Here is a 22,313-nt window from a genome sequence, read left to right as displayed (position 1 = left end):
TCTACCCAATTGTCTAACTTGGGTTGAAAGAATGCACACCAGGTTCTTTCTTTAACAATAAAATATTGAATCTAACTTTTTAATGGCAGAGAAATATGAATTGCTAACACATTTTTAGAAATTGTGCGCACACAAGCAAAATATTGTTAGGTGGGGAGGACAAAAAAGTGCACAGTTCTTGCATCAACATTGATCACTGATATTGAGTTTTCTTTTTCACTCTTGCATTGCGGATATACTGATTTCTGTTTTTCTTTCACTGGTTGAGTTTTTTGCCTTTTCAGTGCCTCTGCGGGTGGTTTACCTGTTCCCTTTTCAAGGAATTTGGCAAAGGGTGAGGCAGAGTCGCTAACCACTAAGGATTTCATTTCTCTTCTCTACATGGGAGAAAGAGAAAGAGAGATGGTTGCTTTGCAGGCTGCAGGTTTTGGCCCAGGATCAGTCGAGTAGTTATTATTTTGCTGAGCCCACCTAATCCTGAAACAACTGGTTCCAATTGGGGGAAAAAACAATCAAAAGACCGGTCTCTGCAAAATTGCCCTGAATGCACATGTGCAGTCACCAGTGCTATTCTGTCTAGAGTTCTTACTCATTGCTTAAACAAGATAACATATTATATACAATTGTGTGTTTCAGTAACTTTTAAAACTGCAAATACCTTCTTAAACAATTCCCTTGGTTTAAAACAGGATCTCTTCTCATTTTGCCTTCAGTCCAATTTTACTCAGTGGTGACATGTTTGAGCAAAAACATAATCTGTTGAGACTTAAATACAATTTAAAAAATGTTGGACCCAGGAAAGGGAGACCTCTTCTACACATGACAATATTTTTGTGGGATCACTGTTTTTGGAAAATCTCTTTTTTATGCCTAGCTTTCTACAACAATCTGCTTTGTAAGCCTGATCCTATTCGAGAACAGTAGATAAAACATGAGGAGCCTGCTATTTGGGCACCAGGATTCCCAAGTCACTGCTTGTTGTTGGGTAGCATCATAAATCATGCAAATGATGCTCAGGAATACAATGCCAATGAGAAATACCACGGATTATGGGCTCAGTGTTACTTTACAGCAGTTTCACTTTAGATCAGTCCAGAAGAGTATTTGCATGCATTCTCTCTCTCTCTCATTAACAGTACCTAACTTGGACGAAAGCCATGACACAGGAAGTGGTATGATTTGAATCAGACTTGAGAATAGCTATGAAAAGGTCTTGAGACAAGGAGATGGCACTGAGATAGAGGAAAACTTTTAGTGAAAGAAAAATGTCTGTAAAGAGCAGGTGGTCATGTTGAAAATAACCTTCTAATAAAAATCACAAAATTTAATAGTTTGCACTTGGTGTGTTGACCCCTGGCAAATCCTTGCACAACATTCACCTGATATGTACATGTGTGTATACACATGTAACTGGTAGTGTTCTCCTTGAAATTGTGATGGTTGATATTTTAATGTGGATAGAGGATTGATTAACAGGAGGAAGCAGACAGTGGGTGTAAGTGTGTAATCAAATATACTTTCAAGTTAGCAGGCAGTGACTGGTGGAGTGCCAAAAGGTTCAGTGCTCAGGCCTCAGTTATTTGTAATCTACATTATTCTGTCTCCATCCAAGTAATGAATATAACCCTAATTGCTGGTGATTTAAAACTAGGTGGAAAAGTAAGCTGTGGGCAGGGCACAGTTTACAAATACATATGGACTGATTAAGTGAATGGGCAGCAGGATGGTCAATGGATTATAATGCCAGGAAATGTCCACTTATTCACTTTGGTCTTAAACTAGCCAAAACAGAATTTTATTTTAAAGGATGTGAAACTTAAGTGTTCAAGACACTTGTGTGCTTTTGCAAGATATGCAGCAAACAATTGGGAAGGCACATGGCATGTTGTATAAATGTTTTGGAGGACAGGAATAAAAGTCCTATTGCAATTGTACAAGCTTTTGGTGTGACCGCATCTGGAGTATTATGTTCTGTTTTGGTCTCCACATTTCAGAAAAGATGCATTGGAGGCAGTACAGAAAATATTCACCAAGTTATTCCCTGAGATTGGGGTACTCCTGTGATGAGAGAATGAGAAAATTGGGTTGACATTCTCTTGTCATTAGAAGAATGAGAGGTGATCTCCTGGAAACAAAGGAACTTGACAGGGTAGATGCTGTGAAATTGTTTCCATTTGTCATTGAATATTAAACATTGGCAATATGTCCTAAATGGCTGATCATTTAGGAATGGCGTGAGGAAAATCTCTTCAATGGGAATATTTGGAATTCTGAGACACTCAGGATTAGGGAGTAGCTATTGCTGGTTGAACAAACTTCAAACTCTGGACAGATGTTTGGTGTCTCAGGAAATTCTAAGCATATGGAGAGTGGGCCATGTTCATATTGAAATGGTGGAGCATTCAACAGGCCATGGGCCTCTTCCATGTCCAATCAATCCTCTGGTCCCATGTTCAAGTGGCTTTTTATCTGACTTGATGTTAAATGTCAGTGGCTGCTTTGGCACCTAAATGTCTACAGTCAAGCTTTTTTGAAGTGGAGCTCAGAATGAGGTCTGTCCCTTATTTTGTTCTGTTATTAGCCTATGAATATTTGGCCAAGGTTTGCACCCTTTCCTACCTGGATAACTTAAGTTTGAATTTGGGATTTTCCTATCTCGTTGTTTAAATCTACACTTAGCATGTTATTAATTATCTGTAACAAAAACAAACTGCTGGAGAATCTCAGCAGGTCCAGCAGCCATGAAAAGAGTTAATGTTGAGTCTAATGACCCTTCAGAATGGATAACATTTAGGAAAGAATGGGATCTATTTTGATGAAGGTGGGAGGGGCGGGAGAAAGGAGTGACGGGACAAGTGGCGATGGAGCCCAAAGAAAATGTTAAGTAAAGGGATAATTATCTGCGACCAAGCAGCTTTTTTGTTTGCTAATCAGTAAAGTCAGTCCATTACTGTGCTCATGATCTTCGATTCTTTTCTCTGCAGGATCATGGGACAGGGGCATTGGTGATTAGTTCTCTTCTGGATTTTCTTACCTTTGCCCTTTGTGCTCCATATAGTGAGACAACTGAAGGGCAGCAGTTTGATATGTTGTTAGAAATGGTAGCAGATGTTGGAAGAACTCTGTTCAAACTTTTCCAGGTATGTCTTTCCCTGTGTAAAGATTTCTTGTAAAATTTAACTTTTGCAGCCTGAGAAGGATAGTCCAGTAGCTTGAAACATTTATTTTTCTATCAAGACATGCGACTATCCATGTTGGTCTCAGCAGTCGACAAGTAACTAGAGTACTGCTGAAAAAGGAAGACACCTTTTTTTTTTGAATGCTTTTATTGTGTGCGCTCATCAGGACACTTTGCAAGAAATACCAAAATAAATCATCTAACTGGTACTTTCTCCATGGCAATGCTTTGGTCAATCAATCAGCATTCTCTTCTCATACTGTATGTGTTGTTTCCCCTTTAGTCTTCTTTGCAGTTTGTCCTGACGAGTGCAAAACTAAAAATCTTTATTTTTTAAAAAAAGACTTCTCAAAAATATTCAAGATCGGTTCTGGCGAATGATTATAAAGTAGAATATAAAATATTAAAATGAGCAAAACATAATTCTACATGAATGGATGGAAGGAAACTCTGGCATGGACTGTTCGGCACCATCTCCGATGCTAATTCAACAAGAGCCACAAAGACAACGTTTTCTGTACAGAGAACTTTATGGCGTTGAAAATTGCTGATGGATGGAATCTTCTGCATGGATTATTTTGCGCTCCCATCTGGACTTTAGAGCATGATTTCAGGCCTGACATGAATTCTTGAATAAAATTCTTGGGTCGAGATTCAATTGATCTGTGTATCGCTAAATGGCAAATGTTTCTCATGAATTGCAGGACTCATGCCTATGTTTAAAGGTGGTAATCTGTTTTCTTTTCATTTAGCATCCTTCCATGGCTATTGTGAAGGGCGCAGGATTAGTTATGAAAGCTATTATAGAAGTGAGTATTACAATAAGATTATTGTATATAATACAATATTACACTAAACCACCTCACCTCTGCCTTTCTCAACCTACCTATATCTAATTTGATTCATGACTTCTCAGATCATTTAAATGGGCAGAAATTTCCAACAATTGAGTCCAACCGCTGACTTTCAGGAAGGACACAGTCTCAGCCTGAACACAAATGTTTGCAATCTCGGTCCTACATGAGCCTCACCAGGCCTGCCTGCCTACTTCCACCTGTCATATTGCTTGACTCTGCTCTTGACCCACCAACTGCTGAAATCCTCATTTGTGCTCTTGTTAACTCTAGACTTTCCATTCCAGTAGTCTCCTGTCTGGTCTTCTACCCTTTGTAAACATAAGCTTGTCCAATGTTTGGTCACCTCACCCTAGTTCTGAATCCTATTGATCCTTCATTATCTTTGTTGACTTGGGCCAGATGGCCTACACCTATTCCTATTGAACCTGCACTACCATTCAAGATGACCATGGCTAATTTTTATCTCCGTGTCATATTTCTGTTCTCTCTCCCCATACCCCTCGACTTCTTTTTAGCCTCTAGAAGTCTATGCATTTATTTTCTAAACTCATTCAGTGACAAGGCCTCCACCACTTTCTGTGGTAGACAACAAGTTCATCACCCTCTGAGTGAGTGAAGAAATTGCTCAGTGTCTCAGACTGAAATGGTCTGCCTCCTATCCTGAGACTGTGACCCCTTATTCTGGACCCTTGGTTAATTGAAACACCGTTCATGCCAGCCTGTTCAGTCCTGTTAGAACTTTACATGTTCCAATGAGATCATCTGTCTTCTGAACTCCAGTGAATACAGGTCTGTTTGACCCAATCTCTCGTATGACAAAACTGCCATCCTGGAGCCAGTCTAGCAAACCTATACAAAATTGTCAGAATGAGAGAATTTGGACTCCTGAGGATGTGGGCCATTTTGCTGCAAGGCAAATGATCTTTTTTGCTACACTCGCTCTATGGCAAATGCAACGTCTGTTGGGTAAGGAGACCAAAGCTGCACATAAAGCTTCAGGTGTGGTCTCTCCAAGGCCCTATGAAGCTGCAGTACAACTTCCTTATTCTGTACTTGAACCCTTTTTCTGTGAAGGCCAACATACGATTTGCCTTCATTACTACTTGCTGTGCTTTTTTTTTTGCTTTCAGTGACTGATACATAGACGCCCCTTAACGTAGATGATAAATTGGGAAATGATGAAATAATACTCTGTCCTGTTTTTCTTAAGTGGACAAATGCCTATTTGGTTTGGCAATATTGCACCTATAAAATTCCAGTCTTCCTGTTTTACTTGAGAGCCTTCTCAGGTTATTGTGCCTGTTCAGTTTTCAACATTATTGAGAGGTACACTTGCCGATGTCTGTCTAGCCCATTCCCCACACACATTTCCATCTTTGAGATGTTTTCTGAAGATTACTGGAGATGCAGTCTTAAGCTTTCACTTACCTGCCTTAATATTTCAAAGTGACTCGTAAATTTTGTCTATGGTTACTGTGAAGCACCTAGAGAGGTATTCCTACATTGATGACTTGTGTATACGTGTGCATACCTGTTAAATTTTGCTCTGATAGTTTTGCATTCTGTTTAGTATGCATGCAGAATAGCTATTAATTTTCAATTTGTTCCGGTTCTCCAATAACCAACAAGTTGTAGAATTTTGTTTGGGAAAAATCTTAAATCTAACTTGCAACTACCCATTTAAAACCCAAACACAGGAATTCTTTACTGCAGAGAGCTTTTGAGGCTGAGTTATTAAGTATGTTCAAGGCTGAGAGAGTCAGATTTTTAATCAGTAAGGGAATGAGATATTAAGCAGCAAAGTGGAATTAAGGAATATTGGATTAGCCACAATCTCATTGAATGGCAGAACAGCCTTGATGGGCTGAATGTCTGACTTAATTCTGTTCCTATGTCTTTAGGCCTTACCGATGCCACCTTGTTTGATGATAAATTACCAGAATTTTTGTCTGTAATAGGTAAATTGTTTTCTTTACTGTAGGATGTCACTTGTGATTGAACCAGGTTGTCCAAAAACCTGGCAGCAACAATTCACCAATATGTCCTGCCCTGAAAATCTCAGTTGCTGTATGTTTTATTCAAGAACAGTAATTATGGCGCTTCTTCTCTGTATTGTGCATTATGCTTCAGCCAATTAAGTGCAGGGAAAATCTGACAGTTATTTCTTTATGAACCATTCGTATATGGAATGAGCTGCCAGAGGAAATGATGGAGGCTGGTACTATTGCAACATTTTAAAAGGCATTTGGATGAGTATATGAATAGGAAGGGTTTGAAGGGATATGGGCCGGGTGATGGCAGGTGGGACTAGATTAGGTTGGGATGTCTGGTCGACATGGATGGGTTGGACCGAAGGGTCTGTTTCCATGCTGTACATCTGACACTATAATTAAATTAAATTTTTTAAACTGGTGATGTAGTATCAAAATGTTAAGGTATATTAATTGAGCTATGTGTTGGCTGAAAATTCAAATCCGCTCCAGTGAATTCTTCTCTAGTCCAATTAGCTTTGTGTGGGAGGGTATGAAGTCCAGTGGATATGATGATTGTGGCAGTACAGTTCATTTGTTCTTCACTGGTTGATATTGAAGATGAAGAGTCAGGCATAATGGGGTAAAAGGAAATTTCCAATTTTTAAAAAATGGCTGCATTTCACTTTACTGAAAACTCATTTACAAACAAGCCAAATTTATTTTCTTCCCAACAAGGAAGGTGACAAAGAAATTGCTACAAAGATGCAGGAGCTTGCCTTAAGTGAGGGTGCCCTACCCCGCCACTTACATACATCAATGTTTACAGTTAGTACAGATCAGAGGATGCTAACTAATAGGTATGTATAATATTTTACCAGCGTATTGTTTGCTACGCATATAGTTTGTTCATTAAAGAAAATGAAAAATTAACTCTGCTCTTTCAGGCAGTTAAGTAGACATTTGGTGGGTCTTTGGACAGCAGAAAATCCAACAGCATTGAATTTACTGAAACGCATTTTGGTAAGTAATTTTAAATGATCTGCACTTTCCAAACTTTGAACTAAGAAGGAATAAGTCACACCTTTACATCTTTCAGATTAATATTGGCTGTAATCCTGATGTCTTCATGAATTTGGTTTGGTCTCCACTGTTGGATGCTTTAGTGTTGTTTTGTTGTTTGTTTGAGCCATGTCAAGAGCTCTATTTATGTAATCGATGCAGCAGGGTTCCACAGCTGTGCTTTTAAAATCTTTTGTAATTGGTTCAAGATCATCTTATGACTCCTGTGGCAGACTGTTGTAGCAACCTCAGCACCAGTAGATTGCTGATGCGGTTAGATGCAAAGGATATTGCCACATACCAGGCTGTTCATTATCTGCCATATTGATTAGGATCCATGGCCGTCCAATTTTCATAATGAAAACTGGAGATATTTTCCTGGATTGAAGAACACAGTGGTTAAGGGTAGCAGAGAATTCTCTGCATAGGGCTTTCCTCAGATGGTCCATTAAAGTGGATAAAAAGTAGGAATGTTCCCTATGATAGTGTACTTTTCAGGCTTTTGGTTAGAAAAATAAAAGCAAACTATTGGAATACCTCCCCATAAGAGAGCTAGATGGAGGGCTGTAATCAGAAAAAGGAAGTTAAGGAACTAGATTGGACAGAAGCTAAGCAAGAGTCATCTCATTTGCTGATTTATTTTTTTTCTTTTTAAGATGTTGCCCCCCCCCCAATCACCCCTAGACGGGGCACACCTTGGTAATGAAGAACATTGTGTGTCTCCATTTGTCCAGAATGGAATTGTACTGAGGGCTTTTTTGAACAGAATTAGGTGAATTTGGGGTTTGGTGGTGTTGTGATCTTTTGACTTTATAACATGCCTATTTTTATCCTGTATGTGCATTTCATATTCCCAGGTTTTAACAAACTTATTAAGAATTTGAGTATTGCTGTAAAGAGACCAGCTGGTATGGAATTAGCATTTATAGAATATCTTTTGGCATTTTTCTATTTCTGTTCTGAGTGCAAGTCGAAATGTTTCAACATCATGTTTCCTTTTTCATTAATCACAATTTTAATAACTGGGCAATATTTAATGTTAAGACTGAGAATTTTGCCTTGTTTTCAGCCAACAGGCTTACTAGCATACCTTGACAGCGCAGAGCTGGTACCAGAAAAAGAAATTGACAGGATGCATATCCGGGATAATGTAAAAATTGCAACAGTAAGTACAGGAAATAGATGGTTTGCTTTCAACATGTCACTCAAACTTCTGGAGAAAATTACCCTGAAAAGTAAGGAGAGGGGAGATGAGAAAGGAGTTGAATTACCTTATTTGGCTGGAAAAAAGCAGTGAGATTGAATAATCAATCCTGATACAGACACCTGGACCAATAATGGAGGGAATATAAATTGCCATGTCTGATTTGAATTCTAGATTTTAAAAAAGTCCAATTGTTATTACATTTGTTGGATTTGGGTTCAGACTCAAATGGTTTGCAATTACCTTTTTAAGGAATGCAACCTGCTATCCTTGTTCATCCAGCACAACAGGAATATTACATTAGATTAGATTACATTAGTGTGGAAATAGGCCCTTCAGCCAAACAAGTCCACACCGACCCGCCGAAGCGCAACCCACCCATACCCCTACATTTACCCCTTACCTAACACTACGGGCAATTTAACATGGCCAATTCCCCTTACCTGCACATCTTTGGACTTTGGGAGGAAACCGGAGCACCCGGAGGAAACCCACGCAGACACGGGGAGAACGTGCAAACTCCACACAGTCAGTCGCCTGAGGCGGGAATTGAACCTGGGTCTCTTGCGCTGTGAGGCAGCAATGCTAACCATGTGCTACCGTGCTGCCCACAACTGACACTTTGTTCACTCCTTGCTAAAGTGACCTAGCAAGCCACTTAGTTATATTGAACTAACAACAGTTCTTCAAGATGACTGGCCCTGTCCAGAAATGCCAGCCATTGTTCCATAGTTGAGTTCAAAATTAAACTAGGGAAACTCTCAAATTTTTTTAATAGATATTTTTATTGAAGAAAAAGGAATTTTTTAAAACTTACTTACGAAATAAACCAATTTTAAAAAATATTTGCCTTGACCACTCCAACTCAGGAGGCAAGTGACCAACATCCAGATGCTCTGGCTCGCTCTCCTCTGCATCATGGTTTTAAGGGTCAATTCCAGAGCTGCAGCACCATTCAAAACCTTTTTTTTTTTCTTCTTGAACCTTAGTTTTTAACCATATATAGCAACTGTATCCTTTTGTTCGTAGGTCTTATCCCTGCTATCTGTTATGTCACTTAGCTGCTTGTAATTAAAAATTTTGAAAAATGTGGATTTCTTAGAATTTCTTGCAAGTATTTTCTGTTTCATGTCATGTGTTGTGCATTTCTCAGTTGTGGTACTTGAATTTCAACAGGATCAGTATGGTAAATTTGGTAAGGTCCCAGAATGGCAACGAAAGGCTGGAAGAGCTGCTAAAGAGGTAGAGAAATTTGCCAAAGAAAAGGTTGATTTACTTTTGTTGCACTGGAGAGACAGAATGGGCATTGCTCAAAAGGAGGTAAATTTTTGATTATATTTTTCTATGGAAAGTAAATTAGCTAAGTGCATTCGATCAATTCAATTTATTAATGTCAGAAGGGCTATAACAGAATACTCCTATTTGCTATTTAGTAATGCTCAGTAATGCATTCTATAAGTTTTAAAAAAAAAAACACTTATCCACAATTGTGATGTGCCATTAAATATTTGGGAGAAGAAAGTATGTGGAATATCAGGATTAGAATCTTAGAATATGCTTAGTGCTGCACCTGACTCCTTAATACTTCATTTGTTGAGATTTTGTCAAATCTGTGTGCACTCTATTGTCATCAGTTCTCTTTGCCAACACCTTGCTCTTTTTTCCTGCTCCCTCTTCTTCCATACCACCACTCTATTCCCCCTTCCTCTCCTTCCTTCCTATCCCTCTTGTTCTGCGTGCACCCTCCTAGCTTCAATAACCCCGAGCAACATCCTAGCCCAATTTTGTGACCTCTGATCTATTACAGCTTTTCCCACTGATCTCATGTGTAATACTATCTTGTAAATGTGTCACTATTCATGAGGCTTGGAAAGAATGGTTTCTTCTGAATTAAGTCCAAAACTAAAGGGCACTTGAAAAAACTCAAAGATTGCCTTTTTAGGACAAAGATTAGAATTGTACTGTGTGCGTGAATTTCCTGCCTTCAAAAGGTTATGAAGGTGGGGTTATTGTATACTTTTTAACGTGAAGTTCGGTTCTTCTCAGGCAAGGGAATCTAAGGCTATGAGGAGTAGGTGGGAATATGGAATTGAAATATACTGGATGCAGATTTAATTGCAACTTTCTATAGGGAACTGGGTGTATACAGACTAACTTCAATTATCCAAAGGGGACAGGCGGGGAGTATTTCGTTTAGTTAATCGAATCTCTGATAACCTAGTTTAGCCAAGCATCAGGCCCTTGCAATCTTGCCGGATAATCAAGGACCCTCTGTATATTTTTAAAAAGGAAGGATTGTCAATGGGGAAAGTACAAGGGGCAGGATACTATTTGGATGCTGTTCCAAAGAGCTGGCACTGACATGAAGGATTAAATGGCCACTTTCTGCACAGTAAGATTCAGTTAAATTCCAGTTCAAGTATCATTACGGAAGCCTGATATCATTATGGACTTCATGTGAACAGATTGCAAGATGAAAAATGGCACAGTTTAAACAGACATTTGTCTTTAGTGTAAAACAATGATGCAATCCATTGAAAGCCATTTTTAATTGTATTTCAGTATTGAGGTTTGAAGGTTTTATATAAATTTTGACTGTACAAACCTGCCATGTTGGGGTGGGGGGATGAATTTCTTCACCCCAGAGAATGAGCAACTGTATTAATAAAGTGTTGACCACTACTTTCTAGAAAATTTGGTTTCACTTTGCTTTAAAATTTTCCTTTTGTTTTTTTTCCCATGCCATTGTTGCTATTAATTCAAAAGCAGGACAGGAATAATCTGGTAAGTAAGAGTTGCTTTTAGTTGGTGTATAATTATGCATGTTGGCTTAATGTACCTGTAATGAGTGTAGTTGATTTTCTGTACACTGACCTGAGTTTTGCTAAAGATTAAACTATTACCTATTGGTAATGATTTTGTAAAGAAGCTATCCCTATCATAGTTACTTGTTTTATTATTTTGTGGGGAGTAAATGAGGATCGGAGACTGAAAATGCTGATCTTGCTTCTTCTCCTAAATTAGACCTTTTCACTAAAATGTTTCCCTCATGTAGGGCTGGCTCGCAAGAAATTCCAGTGAGCCTTGTGCATTAGAACATTTTGTATCCTGATACTGGAAAGATTCTGGGCATGTGTTTTGCATATTTGGTGGACACCCCTCCACCAAAAGAAACGTGGTGTACTCTCGACCAATGCAAGGTCCAGCTGGCAATAGTTTCATCTGTTACGGGAAATTGATGAAGGGAATCTGAAATTTGACTTTTTAGATTCTGCTCATGTACAGCAAGCCACCGATGGGGAAATGCTTCATTCTTCCTGAGTTCATTCGTTAGTGTTCAAGTTTGCAGATGCTAATTTTTGCTACGTAGCTTTTTGGGTTGATTTCCGTAGTCACTTCTTAATTGATGTTTAGAACTTCACATGGTTCTGTTTGTCCTAGTATCTAGAATCCTTTTCAAGTCCTGGTATAGCCAAACACCACCTCACTGTTTAGCTTGTTCGGTAACCAAGATAGTTTTAGCTTCTAGTGCCTCATTTTTCCAAGTGGATGTGATAAAGCTGATGCCATATTAACTGTATTTGAACAATTTATTTTACTTTGACCTAATTTACAGGTGGTTGCATGGTCAAACGTCATCTAACCTTTTCAGTTTGGAGCACAAATGACAATATTGGCCAACATGTTTGACAATGGTCTATTATGGCACACACTTGTCTATTCAGCTCTACCAGTAATAGCATAGCATTTAAGCACCCATACTTCTGTGTTATGAAATTTTATTTTACACACTTCAGCATTGCTGTATATGTTCTGCATTTTCAGTACCTGGTGTGGCTGTTGCATTCAGCATATCATATAGATCATAGAATCCCTACAACGTGGAACTGGGCCCTTCGGCCCAACAAGTTCACACTGACCCTCTGAAGAGTACTCCACCCAAACCCATACCAATGTGTAAGGCACTGTTAACCGTTAATAGTACTTGACTTACCAGATGTTAAATGGCTGAAAGTGATCATCATAAAATGCCCAAGTGTTTCCTAGATGTTTTGGACTATAGTGGTCAGTTTTTAGTAATTATAAAGCTTTTAAATTCTGCGCTATAACCAAAGAATCTAAATTTAGAGCCACCTAATTTGTCTTGAAATCAGCTCACCGGGTAATCTCTTGGTAGTGAATGAATCATCCTAGTAGTTTTCAGTGCACAGGACCCTTTTCTAAACTGGCAGAAATTTGTGTTGCCCTGAATGTAATTGACGCTTAAATATTTCACATCAATTGCATGAATTGATCTTTTAGTGCCAAATAATCCAGAGTAACAGTGGAAACGCTACCTCATTACTTGTAGACGTTTGCCAAGCAGTTTTGTTCTGACAGTATAAGGAAAAGAGCACTAAGTTCTAAAATCACCTTAACATAAAATCCCTAGTGTTTGCTCCCTCTCCAAAAAAAAAATTGAAATGTGATTGTATCTGGAGTTTGAATCAAGAAGTATGATGAATTGACATGGTTAGGGTTGTTATTCGTTTGAACTTCAAATCCCCTCTCTTTCATTCTGTAACTATTTGGATAATGTCTTGGTGTGTAGACAAACCAGTCAGCTCTTTTAACTTGTTTGGTCATACAGTCAAATTTGGTTAATCTGAATCTTATGTCCACACACCAACTTTGATATTCTAATCCTTACACCCATTACTGAGCAATTTCAATCCCTGCTTTAAAGTTCTCTGACTTGTTCCCCTAAAACATTATTGAGACTGAGTTCCAGATTTCACTGTTTTGTGTGAAGAAATGCTTCTCTAGAATTCCTAAATGGCCTGGCCTAATGTAAAGGTTATGACTTCTTTTGTTGACTTAACCTACCTGAGGAAATAGATGGGGACAAACAATCAATTACTTCCATCATAAAACCACTGATTCTTACTGGTATAATGACTGAGGTGAATATGATTACTGTACGCAGCCTATTCTCTTCATTTTGCTCTTTTAGCCCAGGTATTATTCAGAAGAATCTGTATCCCCTAATTTAGTATCATGTTCTTGAGGTGCAGTGCTCCAGGTGAGGTCTCAACCGAGCTTTGACATAACTTCCTTTGTGTGTTGAGAGTCCCTTAGAATAAGATATATTTTGGCCTATGAAGCATCTCTTCTGTTCTTGATTTCCCTGAATTTGTCTGCCGTCCCACAGTCCCGACTTCCTCACCGTTTTAAAATGCTGTCTTAAAGCAAGAGTGGATGACTCCATATATCCCCACATTAGCCTTCAGCTCTGTTTTACCTACTCTCCATCTCTCTTCCCAGTCAATGTTCTATTGATTACTGTGTCTGTGTTGCTGCACTATGTATAGTCACCAGTCTTGCAGATTTAACTTTCTTCATTTATCATAGAGAAAAATAGAGGTTGAGTCCCAGCCCAGACACCAGCATCACTACTGCCTAAATACTGCCAGTTTGTGAATACCATCGTCCATACTATCTATCCTATCTCTCAACAAATCCCCTCTCCCTTTCTTGAGGCATGTCTTTATTCCATGCATTTATTTTTTGTCTTTAATATTTTAAGCACATCTTTATTGAATGCCTTCTGGAAGTCCCGGTACAGAACATCCACAAATACTTTCTTGTCTTTTACCTCAAAATTAACCAGACCTAATTGATAGTTTACAAATCCATCTTCCCTTTGTAAGATCAGCTGCATTTGCCCAAATACTCAGCCACACCGTTTGTTTTTATTTTTGTTTGAAACTTATTGAAATTACTTGGTAATGGGTTTGAATTGCCCATTATTGATTTGAGGAAAATTTATAGTTCAGAACAGATCTTTTCTCTATTTTGGATGGTCATAATGTAACCATGAGTCCTGAATCTAACTAAAGAGTAAAAAGGATAGTATGTCAAATAACTTCAGTTTTTCAAAATCTTTGACTAAATGCACATAGACATTGCAAAAACTAAAGCCTTTAATTAAATAATCCTTTTAATTAAAAGCTTTATTTTCAAATTCCATATCGAGAATTTCACTGTTTAGTTTTTTCAAGGTTTTGGTAGGTTAATCGTCATGCCCTTACTGAGAAACCTATTCAAAATATAACTTCAAATGTATAAGCATGAAGCACCCAAACTGGAGAATTATGACTTGTTGTGTAATCTGCCGTCACAAATTAATTGTAAACTTGTTTGCCCATGTTGATATTGTTTTAACTAATGATTTAAAGCAGATTTCCTTTTCTAATTTATAGAATGCCAACCAAAAACCAGTTGTTTTAAGAAAAAGGCGACAAAGGATTAAAATAGAAGCAAACTGGGATCTCTTCTACTACAAGTAAAACACTTTTTTAAAAAAAAAATTTTGAATTGTAACTTTCACTTACCTCCAATGTATTAAGAATGAGTAGTAGTTGAAATGTCTGTTTTGCTTTTCCACTCCTCTTGGGAAGCTGTGGCTAATACTATAGTGTGCTCCTCTTGATGCCTTTTCATGAACTAGTTGGTTACATATGAACTTAATAAAAAAAAACCAAAAGAACTGCAGATGCTGTAAACCAGGAACATAAATATACACTGCTGGGGAAAGCTCAGCAGGTCTGGCAACATTTGTAGAGAGAAATCAGAGTTAATGTTTCAGGTCGAGGTCACTTGATCCAAAATGTTAACTCTGAATTCTCTCCAAGTGCTGCCAGACCTGCTGAGCTTTTTGAGGAACTTCTGTTGTTACATATTAACTTGTTTGGCTATGGGCCACATGACAGTATTTGTCTCATACTGATGTGCTGCCAGTAGAGAAACTGTCAACTTTTCTGGAAGAAAAATATTTCTGAACTTTATTTTGCAGCCTGTTTTGCAAGGTGCTTTTATGATCCTTCAGGTGTACTCAAACTTTTGTAATGTGTTGAGTAACTCCTTTGTGTATTACACAACTAGTCAGTAAATGGACAAGTCTTTCATGTCTAAAATTAGCTTATTTTGATGCCTTAGCTGTAGGAAATGGTACTCTAGTATAGTTAGTACATATTCTGAATTTCATCATCTAATCCAACAAATTGAAATAAAAGTTTTTTTTTACACACAGGTTTCAGATGGATCATGCCAAATCTAACTTAATTTGGAATTACAAAACGAGAGAAGAATTGAGAGATGCTTTTGAAGCAGAAATAAGGGCTTTTAACATTGACAAAGAATTGGGAATTGCTAGTGTTATTTCTTGGAATCACCAGGAATTTGAAGTAAGAGAAATTGATTTTTGAGGTGAAGTTATTAAATGCAATTGTTCATTTTATTCTTTCTATCAATCTTGGTCTTACCCAATATTTAGTGAGCCTTAAACATGGGGAGGTGGAGGAGTAGTGATAATATCATTGGGCAAATCATCCAGCAACTCAGGTTAATGTTCTAAGGGTTTGAACCCCATCATGGCAGATTTGAATTCAATAATAGTCTGGAACATAAAGGTGGCCTAATTGTGACCATGTAATCGCTTTTCATCATTGTAAAAATCCATCTGGTTTACTTTTTTCATCTTCAAGGAAGAAATTTTTCTGTCCTGATTTTAGTTTGAAATCACATGGGCAAGACAATCTTCATGTTAAGAATGGGCAATAAATGCTGGCACAGCCAGCAACGCCACATTCCACAGATGGCAGGTCATTCCTCACGAGCCTTATTGAGTTCTTTGAGGATATGAGACAAGTTGACGAAGGTCTAGTAGTGGGTGTGGTGGATATGAATTTCAGTAAGGCATTTGATAAGGTTTCCCACAGTAGGCCCATTCAGAAAGTTAGGTATGGGATAGAAGGAAATTTTGCTCTTTGGATACAGAATTGGCTGGCTGAAAGAAGACAGTGAGTTGTAGTGGATGGAAAGTATTCTGCCTGGAGGTTGGTGACCAGTGGTGTTCCGCAGGGATCTGTTCTTAAGCCTCTGCTCTTTGTAGTTTTTATAAATGACTTGGATGAAGAAGTGGAAGGGTGGGTTAGTAAGTTTGTTGATGACACAAAGGTCGGTGGTATTGTAGATAGTGTCAAGGGCTATTGCAGGGTACAACAAGAAATTTGACAGGATGCAGAGCTGGGCTGAGAAGTGGCAGATGGAGTTCAACCTGGAAAAGTGTGAAGTAATTAATTATGGAAGATCGAATTTGAATGCAGAATAATAGGTTAAAGACAGGATTTTTGACAGTGTGGAGGAACAGTGGGAGCTTGGAGTCCACATAAATAGATCCCTCAAAGTTGCCACCCAAGTTGATAGGGTTGTTAAGAAGGCATATAGTGTTTTGGCTTTCATTAACAGGTAATTTAGTTTGAGTCGTGAGGTTTTGCTGAAGCTCTATAAACTCCTGCTGAGACCGCACTTAGGGTGACCAGAACTGGACACCATATTCTATTAAAGGAAGGATGTAGATGCTTTAGAGAGGATGCAGAAGAGATTTATGAGGATGCTGCCTGGATTGGAGGGCTACTCTCATGAAGAGAGGTTGGGTAAGCTAGGGCTTTTCACATGGGAGAGGAGGAGGAAGAGAGGTGAACAAGGTAATGAGAGTCATAGAGTGGGTATCTAGAGCCCTTTCCACAGGGCAGAAATGGGTGTCATGAGGGGTCATTATTTTAAGGTGATTGGAGGAAGGTACGAGGGAGATGTCCGAGGTAGTTCTTTATGCAGAGAGTAATGTGGGCGTGGAATGCACTGTCAGCAGTGGTAGTAAAACCAGAGACATTCGGGACCTTTAGGCAACTGCTAGGCAAGCACATGGGCAGCAGTAAATTGAAGGGTGTGTAGGTTAGGTTGATCTTGGGTTAAGATAAATGCTCAGCACAACATTGTGGACTGAAGAACCTGTATTTTGCTGTACTGTTCTATGTTCTAAATACATTTTTTAAAAACAAATTGTGCTGGACAAATTATGACTACTGTTGGCAACGTGCAACTCAGTCTAAATTTTACTTTTGTTATCTGACCATCTATACATTGCATCAGGAAAATAAATTCAGTGGGTCTGGCCAGGTATTTATGGATCTTCGTGTCATGTGAATTCAACTGAGTTGTGGCCTCTGAAAACCATTTGAATTGTGACCATAATATGGGACTTTGGTCCATGTCCAGGAAAGAAACTGTACTTGACTGAACTTTTGCAATGGTTCTCTCATATCTTGGGCATTGGCTTTCCAGTGGTAGCCATAGACATTCAAAATCACAATGTGTGACAACAAAGGTATGTCTTACCTCCAACAAGGATGTCAACGATTAGCCAGCTGTGTCTGAGAGATCTTTTCATTCAAGGTGACTAATATACAAAACTGCCTTATAAAAGTTTGTTTCTACTTAGTGAGTTTTGAAAAGGTTTGTAGCTTAGGTTGAGGTTTTGGATGTAGGTTTGCTTGCTGAGCTGAAAGGTTTACTTCCAGACGTTTCATTACCCTACTAGGTAACATCTTCAGTGAACCTCATGTGATGCAATGCTGAAACTACCTGCTTTCTATTTATGTTTGGGTTTCTTTGGGTTGGTGATGTTATTTCCTGTGATGAAGTCACTTCCAGTTCCTTTTTCTCAGAGGGTGATAGATGGGATCCAAGTGGATGTGTTTGTTGATAGAGTTCTGGTTGAAATGCCATGCTTCTAGGAATTCTCGTGCATGTCTTTGTTTGGCTTGTCCTAGGATGGGTGTCTTGTCCCAGTAGAAGTGATATCCTTCTTCATACATGTGTGAGGATACTAGTGAGAGAGGGTCATGTCTTTTTGTGGCTAGTTGGTGTTCATGTATCTTGGTGGCTAGTTTTCTACCTGTTTGTCCAGTACGGTGTTTGTTACAGTCCTTGCACGGTATTTTGTAAATGACATTAGTTTTGCTCATTGTATAGGGTCTTTAAAGTTTGAACTGCTGTTTTCGTGTGTTGGGCTACCATGATACCAAGGGGTCTGAGTAGTCTGGCAGTCATATCAGGGATGTCTTTGTATGGGAGAGTGGCTAGGGTTTCTGGGCGTGTTTTGTCAACTTTGTTTCTACTGGTTGAACAGTTAATCAGCATTAGAACAGAGATCTCGGTCTATTTTAATCAACTGCTTTATACCTCATCGTACCACTTGACAATATAGCACTCCTCGATACTGCATTGATGGGTTGGCTTAAGTTTTATGTGCTTCAGTCCTGGAATACCACTTGAACACTCTCATCACGTAAAAGTGAGCTGATCTTAGTATGGGGCTTTGGTTATAGGAGTGTGTTCTGGTAACAACTGCTTCACATATTAGTTTTCTAATCAAATATGTGATCGAATTCGATGATTTGAAGGACCATACAAAGCAGTTTAAATTATACCAGTCAACTAATTCATGTCAAATGTGGTGTATCTTGCTTACTCCTTTTAATTGCTTCACTTGGATGTTTGTGTGTAGAGCTTTTGGGGGGAGAAATGATGTGTACTATAAAACTAATTCCTCTCTTTTTTTTTTATATAAAAATGTCTGAGTGCTGGCCTGTCTCCATGAGTTAAACAATGGTTTTCATTTCCTCCATGTAAATCATGCAGATTTTTTCTGACATTTATAAAAATATGTTTTTCAAACATTGTCAATTTTATCCTGCCAAGTATGTGTACTTTAACTCCCAGGAGTCTGTTGCATTCCTTTTAAAATTATACCATTTAACTTCGTTTAGTGATTTTTTTTTTAAAAACTTGTAGCTCAGTTTGATACGCTAGCTTGCTGAGCTGGAAGGTTTGTTTTTCAGACGTTTCGTCACCATGACTAGGTAACACCAGAATGTCTCCAGTGAAGCGCTGTTGGTATGTTCCGCCTCTCTCTATATAGGTCTTGGTTTCTTAAGGTGGGTGATGTCATTTCCAGGGGGTTGGGGGGGGTGGTCAGTCACTGAGCATATTCAGAAGAGGCTGTCAACCTACTTTGAGCAAAAGAATATTTAAGTTTATTTTGTACAAAACTTTCTAAAAGCTCAACAAGAACTAGATGAAATTACCCATCTTAAGAAATCAAGACCTATAAATAGAGGCAGGACTAAGAAAACAAGACATGGTTTAGTTTCAATTTTGTGTTGGGTTTGTGCAAGAAGTTGTTCTGTTTGTTCTCATACATTTTAATGAAATTTAAACAAAATGGAAAAGAAACTCCTCTGTTCCCCAGTAACAGGAGTCCAGTTACACAGCGAGAAATGCAAAAGTTGGTCAGTCAGTAATGTGTGTCAGAGTGTGACATATTGCAGAAAACAGGGAACTTGTGAATTCACTTTGAAGTTAAATTCATAATTATGATCCCAACTGATGATACTGAACAAGTCAGATTCGAGTGAAATGTGACAGACTTTGTTTGCAGTTTGATTACCATGATGGTCAGTCACTGAGCATATTCACAAGAGCTATCAACCTACTTTGAGCAAAAGAATATTCCAGTTTATTTTACACCACTTTCTAAAAGCTCTACAAGAACTAGATGAAATGGACTTATTACAAAAATCAGAAATAAGATTCAATTCTTATCCCTTTAACAATAACTTTCACAGCATCTCAAGCCTCAATGAAGGGTCACCCTGTTTTCACTTTAGAGTTCCTTTACTCATTTAGCACGGTTGTATTTGTTTGTTTCTGGAAGACATCTATGTTCACTTGATATGTTTTGTGCAATACTCCTTCCTGAGGCCCTTAAGTATGCTGTTTTATCAAGTGAGTTTATTTCTGAGTTGCATAAGTTTCTTGTCCACAGCCCTTCTGATTCTGAAGTTTTGTCTTATTGCCGCCCCCCCCCCCCCCATCACTTCCTTCTACTTTTGTCCTTAATACTTTTAAAGCCTCATTTAAATATATTTCCAGACTCACCAGAACTACTCTGCCTTTAGTAATTTGTCTTCCCTCATTAACCCACAATATTGAAATACAGATCAAACTTAAATCTATGCATGATATTGCCCAATCTGAAACTCATTATTCCAGATAATAAATCATGGACCTTTCATCATAATAGCAAATTTAGTTTGCCGTTTTTCTTCGATTATTTTGAGGGGTGAGATCGGCTGAAGGGGACTAGCTTCTGGGGACTGCACTGAAATTTGTGGAAAGGAAACCAGTTGCAACTGTCCCATTGAGTCTGAGCAAGGAAATTCAGTGTGGAGATGGTGGTGTCTTCACTGACATTTGGGTCTTTGTAAAGATTGTGCTGGAATGAAAGGAATAAGTGAATCTTTTTTTTTGATACTTGTAGTTAAAACTTTGTAATAATATGTCCAAAATGATGTAGTTCATAGTTTTTTTTAAAAAAACTTTGTTTAATGCTGTATTCTTTAGGTTAAAACGAAGTCTTATGTCAGTATTCAGTCAGTGACCTCCAGCGTGAGGATCTAACAAACCGGTTTCCCTCTGGGAACTGGCTTGCTCTGTATTAACACCAGCTGGGATCATAAGTTTTTCACTTTTTGTCTCCTTGAATACATAAAAACTCACAAATGAAGAAAAATCAGCATTTTTAACTTTATTTTGAACTGTTTATTGGGTCGGTTTCGACTCAAACTGAAGGAAACTTATTACATTGACCAAGCTAAAAATAAGTGCCCAGAATTTTCCTGTGAAAGGTGTAATGCTGTTGTCCACTTTTTCGGTTTATGTTCACTTCCTCTCCTTTTTTTGTTGCTTGTTTATACTTTTTGCTAATTTTGGTACTTTTTTTTGGTTTTGCTCGTCTTGTGTTTTGTTGTGCCCAATTTGTTTCTGGTTTTGCTTGTTTTATTTTCTTTTGTGTGCTATCTCCCTTTTGGAAGAATCATTTTATAAGTCTGCGACTGCAGGTGATGCTATTTTCAGTTGGTTTGGGGATTTTCAACTCTGCCCATTGTTTCCCCTCTTGTTCAGGTTAGATATGAGTGCCTTGCAGATGAAATCAAAATCGGAGATTATTATCTCCGCCTGTTGTTGGAGGAAGGTGAAAATGAAGAGACGATTACAATCAAGAGATCGTAAGCCTGAATTCCTGTAACAAATTTCCTTGTTTAATTATATTTTCCCCTTTATACCTTGTTTCAATGTGTGCATTTATTACAGGTATGAATTTTTCAATGAGTTGTATCATCGCTTCTTGCTTACCCCTAAAGTGAATATGAAGTGTTTATGTTTACAAGCTTTGACCATTGTTTACGGCAAATGCTATGAGGAGATAGGACCATTCAGTGATACTAAATACATTGTTGGAATGCTGGACAGGGTGAGCACAACAAATCTTTTGAACTTTGTTCTTGTTAGCTTAGCACATTTTTTTTAGACAAGCTGCATATGGAGCCTAGTTTTTGCAAAGGTATCAATTCTCTATATTTTTCGTTGCAGTAGCATTAAAGACACCGGTTGTTCTAGTCTTGGGATTTCTGTCTTAATTTTCTTCTTGTCAGAACTGTACTCTTGAGGATTACATTGGACGTGTTTTATGATATTAGAACTTTGAAGCTATAAAATAGTTGAAGTTAACTTGTGTTATACACTTTGCAAAATGATATCAAAGTGTTCTTTTGAACTGGGTTCAGCTGTTTATCAAGGAATTTATTTTCATGTTTCCTCCATGTGTAATGGAATATGCTTATGTATGTTTAAAGGCTATCCCTTTATGTTTTTGTGCCATGCTGGTTACTTGTAGGTCTGACTTTTTTTTTTGATTAGATTAGATTAGATTAGATTACAGTGTGGAAACAGACCCTTCGGCCCAACAAGTCCACACCGACCCGCCGAAGCGAAACCCACCCATACCCCTACATTTACCCCTTACCTAACACTACAGGCAATTTTTTAGTATAGCCAATTCACCTGACCCTGCACATCTTTGGATGGTGGGAGGAAACCGGAGCACCCGGAGGAAACCCACGCAGGTGTTTAAGATTAGATTAGATTCCTTGCAGTGTGGAAACAAGTCCACACCGACCCTCCGAAGAGTAACCCACCAGACCCATTCCCCCTGATTAATGCACCTAATACTACAGGCAATTTAGCATGGCCAATTCACCTGACCTGCACATTTTTGGACTGTGGGAGGAACCCGGAGGAAACCCACGCAGACACGG

At 38.4% G+C, this 22,313-nt stretch overlaps 1 protein-coding gene across 6 annotated transcripts in view; it reads left to right on the top strand.

Moving 5' to 3' along the window:
* The window catches only part of LOC122564494 (dnaJ homolog subfamily C member 13), a 150,592-nt gene that overhangs the window by 60,133 nt on the left and 68,146 nt on the right, over positions 1–22,313 (top strand). For 5 of the 6 annotated variants that reach the window (XM_043719456.1, XM_043719454.1, XM_043719455.1 and 2 more), the window contains exons 15-25: positions 2,985–3,140; positions 3,931–3,987; positions 6,744–6,865; positions 6,953–7,028; positions 8,137–8,232; positions 9,448–9,591; positions 11,038–11,055; positions 14,514–14,596; positions 15,344–15,497; positions 21,121–21,224; positions 21,310–21,469. In XM_043719456.1, coding sequence (XP_043575391.1) covers positions 2,985–3,140; positions 3,931–3,987; positions 6,744–6,865; positions 6,953–7,028; positions 8,137–8,232; positions 9,448–9,591; positions 11,038–11,055; positions 14,514–14,596; positions 15,344–15,497; positions 21,121–21,224; positions 21,310–21,469 — 1,170 coding nt within the window. The remainder of the gene's footprint in view (positions 1–2,984; positions 3,141–3,930; positions 3,988–6,743; positions 6,866–6,952; positions 7,029–8,136; positions 8,233–9,447; positions 9,592–11,037; positions 11,056–14,513; positions 14,597–15,343; positions 15,498–21,120; positions 21,225–21,309; positions 21,470–22,313) is intronic. The other variant, XM_043719453.1, reaches the window with a different exon arrangement.

This window comes from Chiloscyllium plagiosum, chromosome 29 (assembly GCF_004010195.1).
Source record: "Chiloscyllium plagiosum isolate BGI_BamShark_2017 chromosome 29, ASM401019v2, whole genome shotgun sequence".
In the NCBI taxonomy this organism is placed as follows: domain Eukaryota; kingdom Metazoa; phylum Chordata; class Chondrichthyes; order Orectolobiformes; family Hemiscylliidae; genus Chiloscyllium; species Chiloscyllium plagiosum.
Note: the sequence above shows the minus strand (reverse complement) of the source record. Positions and strands in the feature narration are given on the sequence as shown.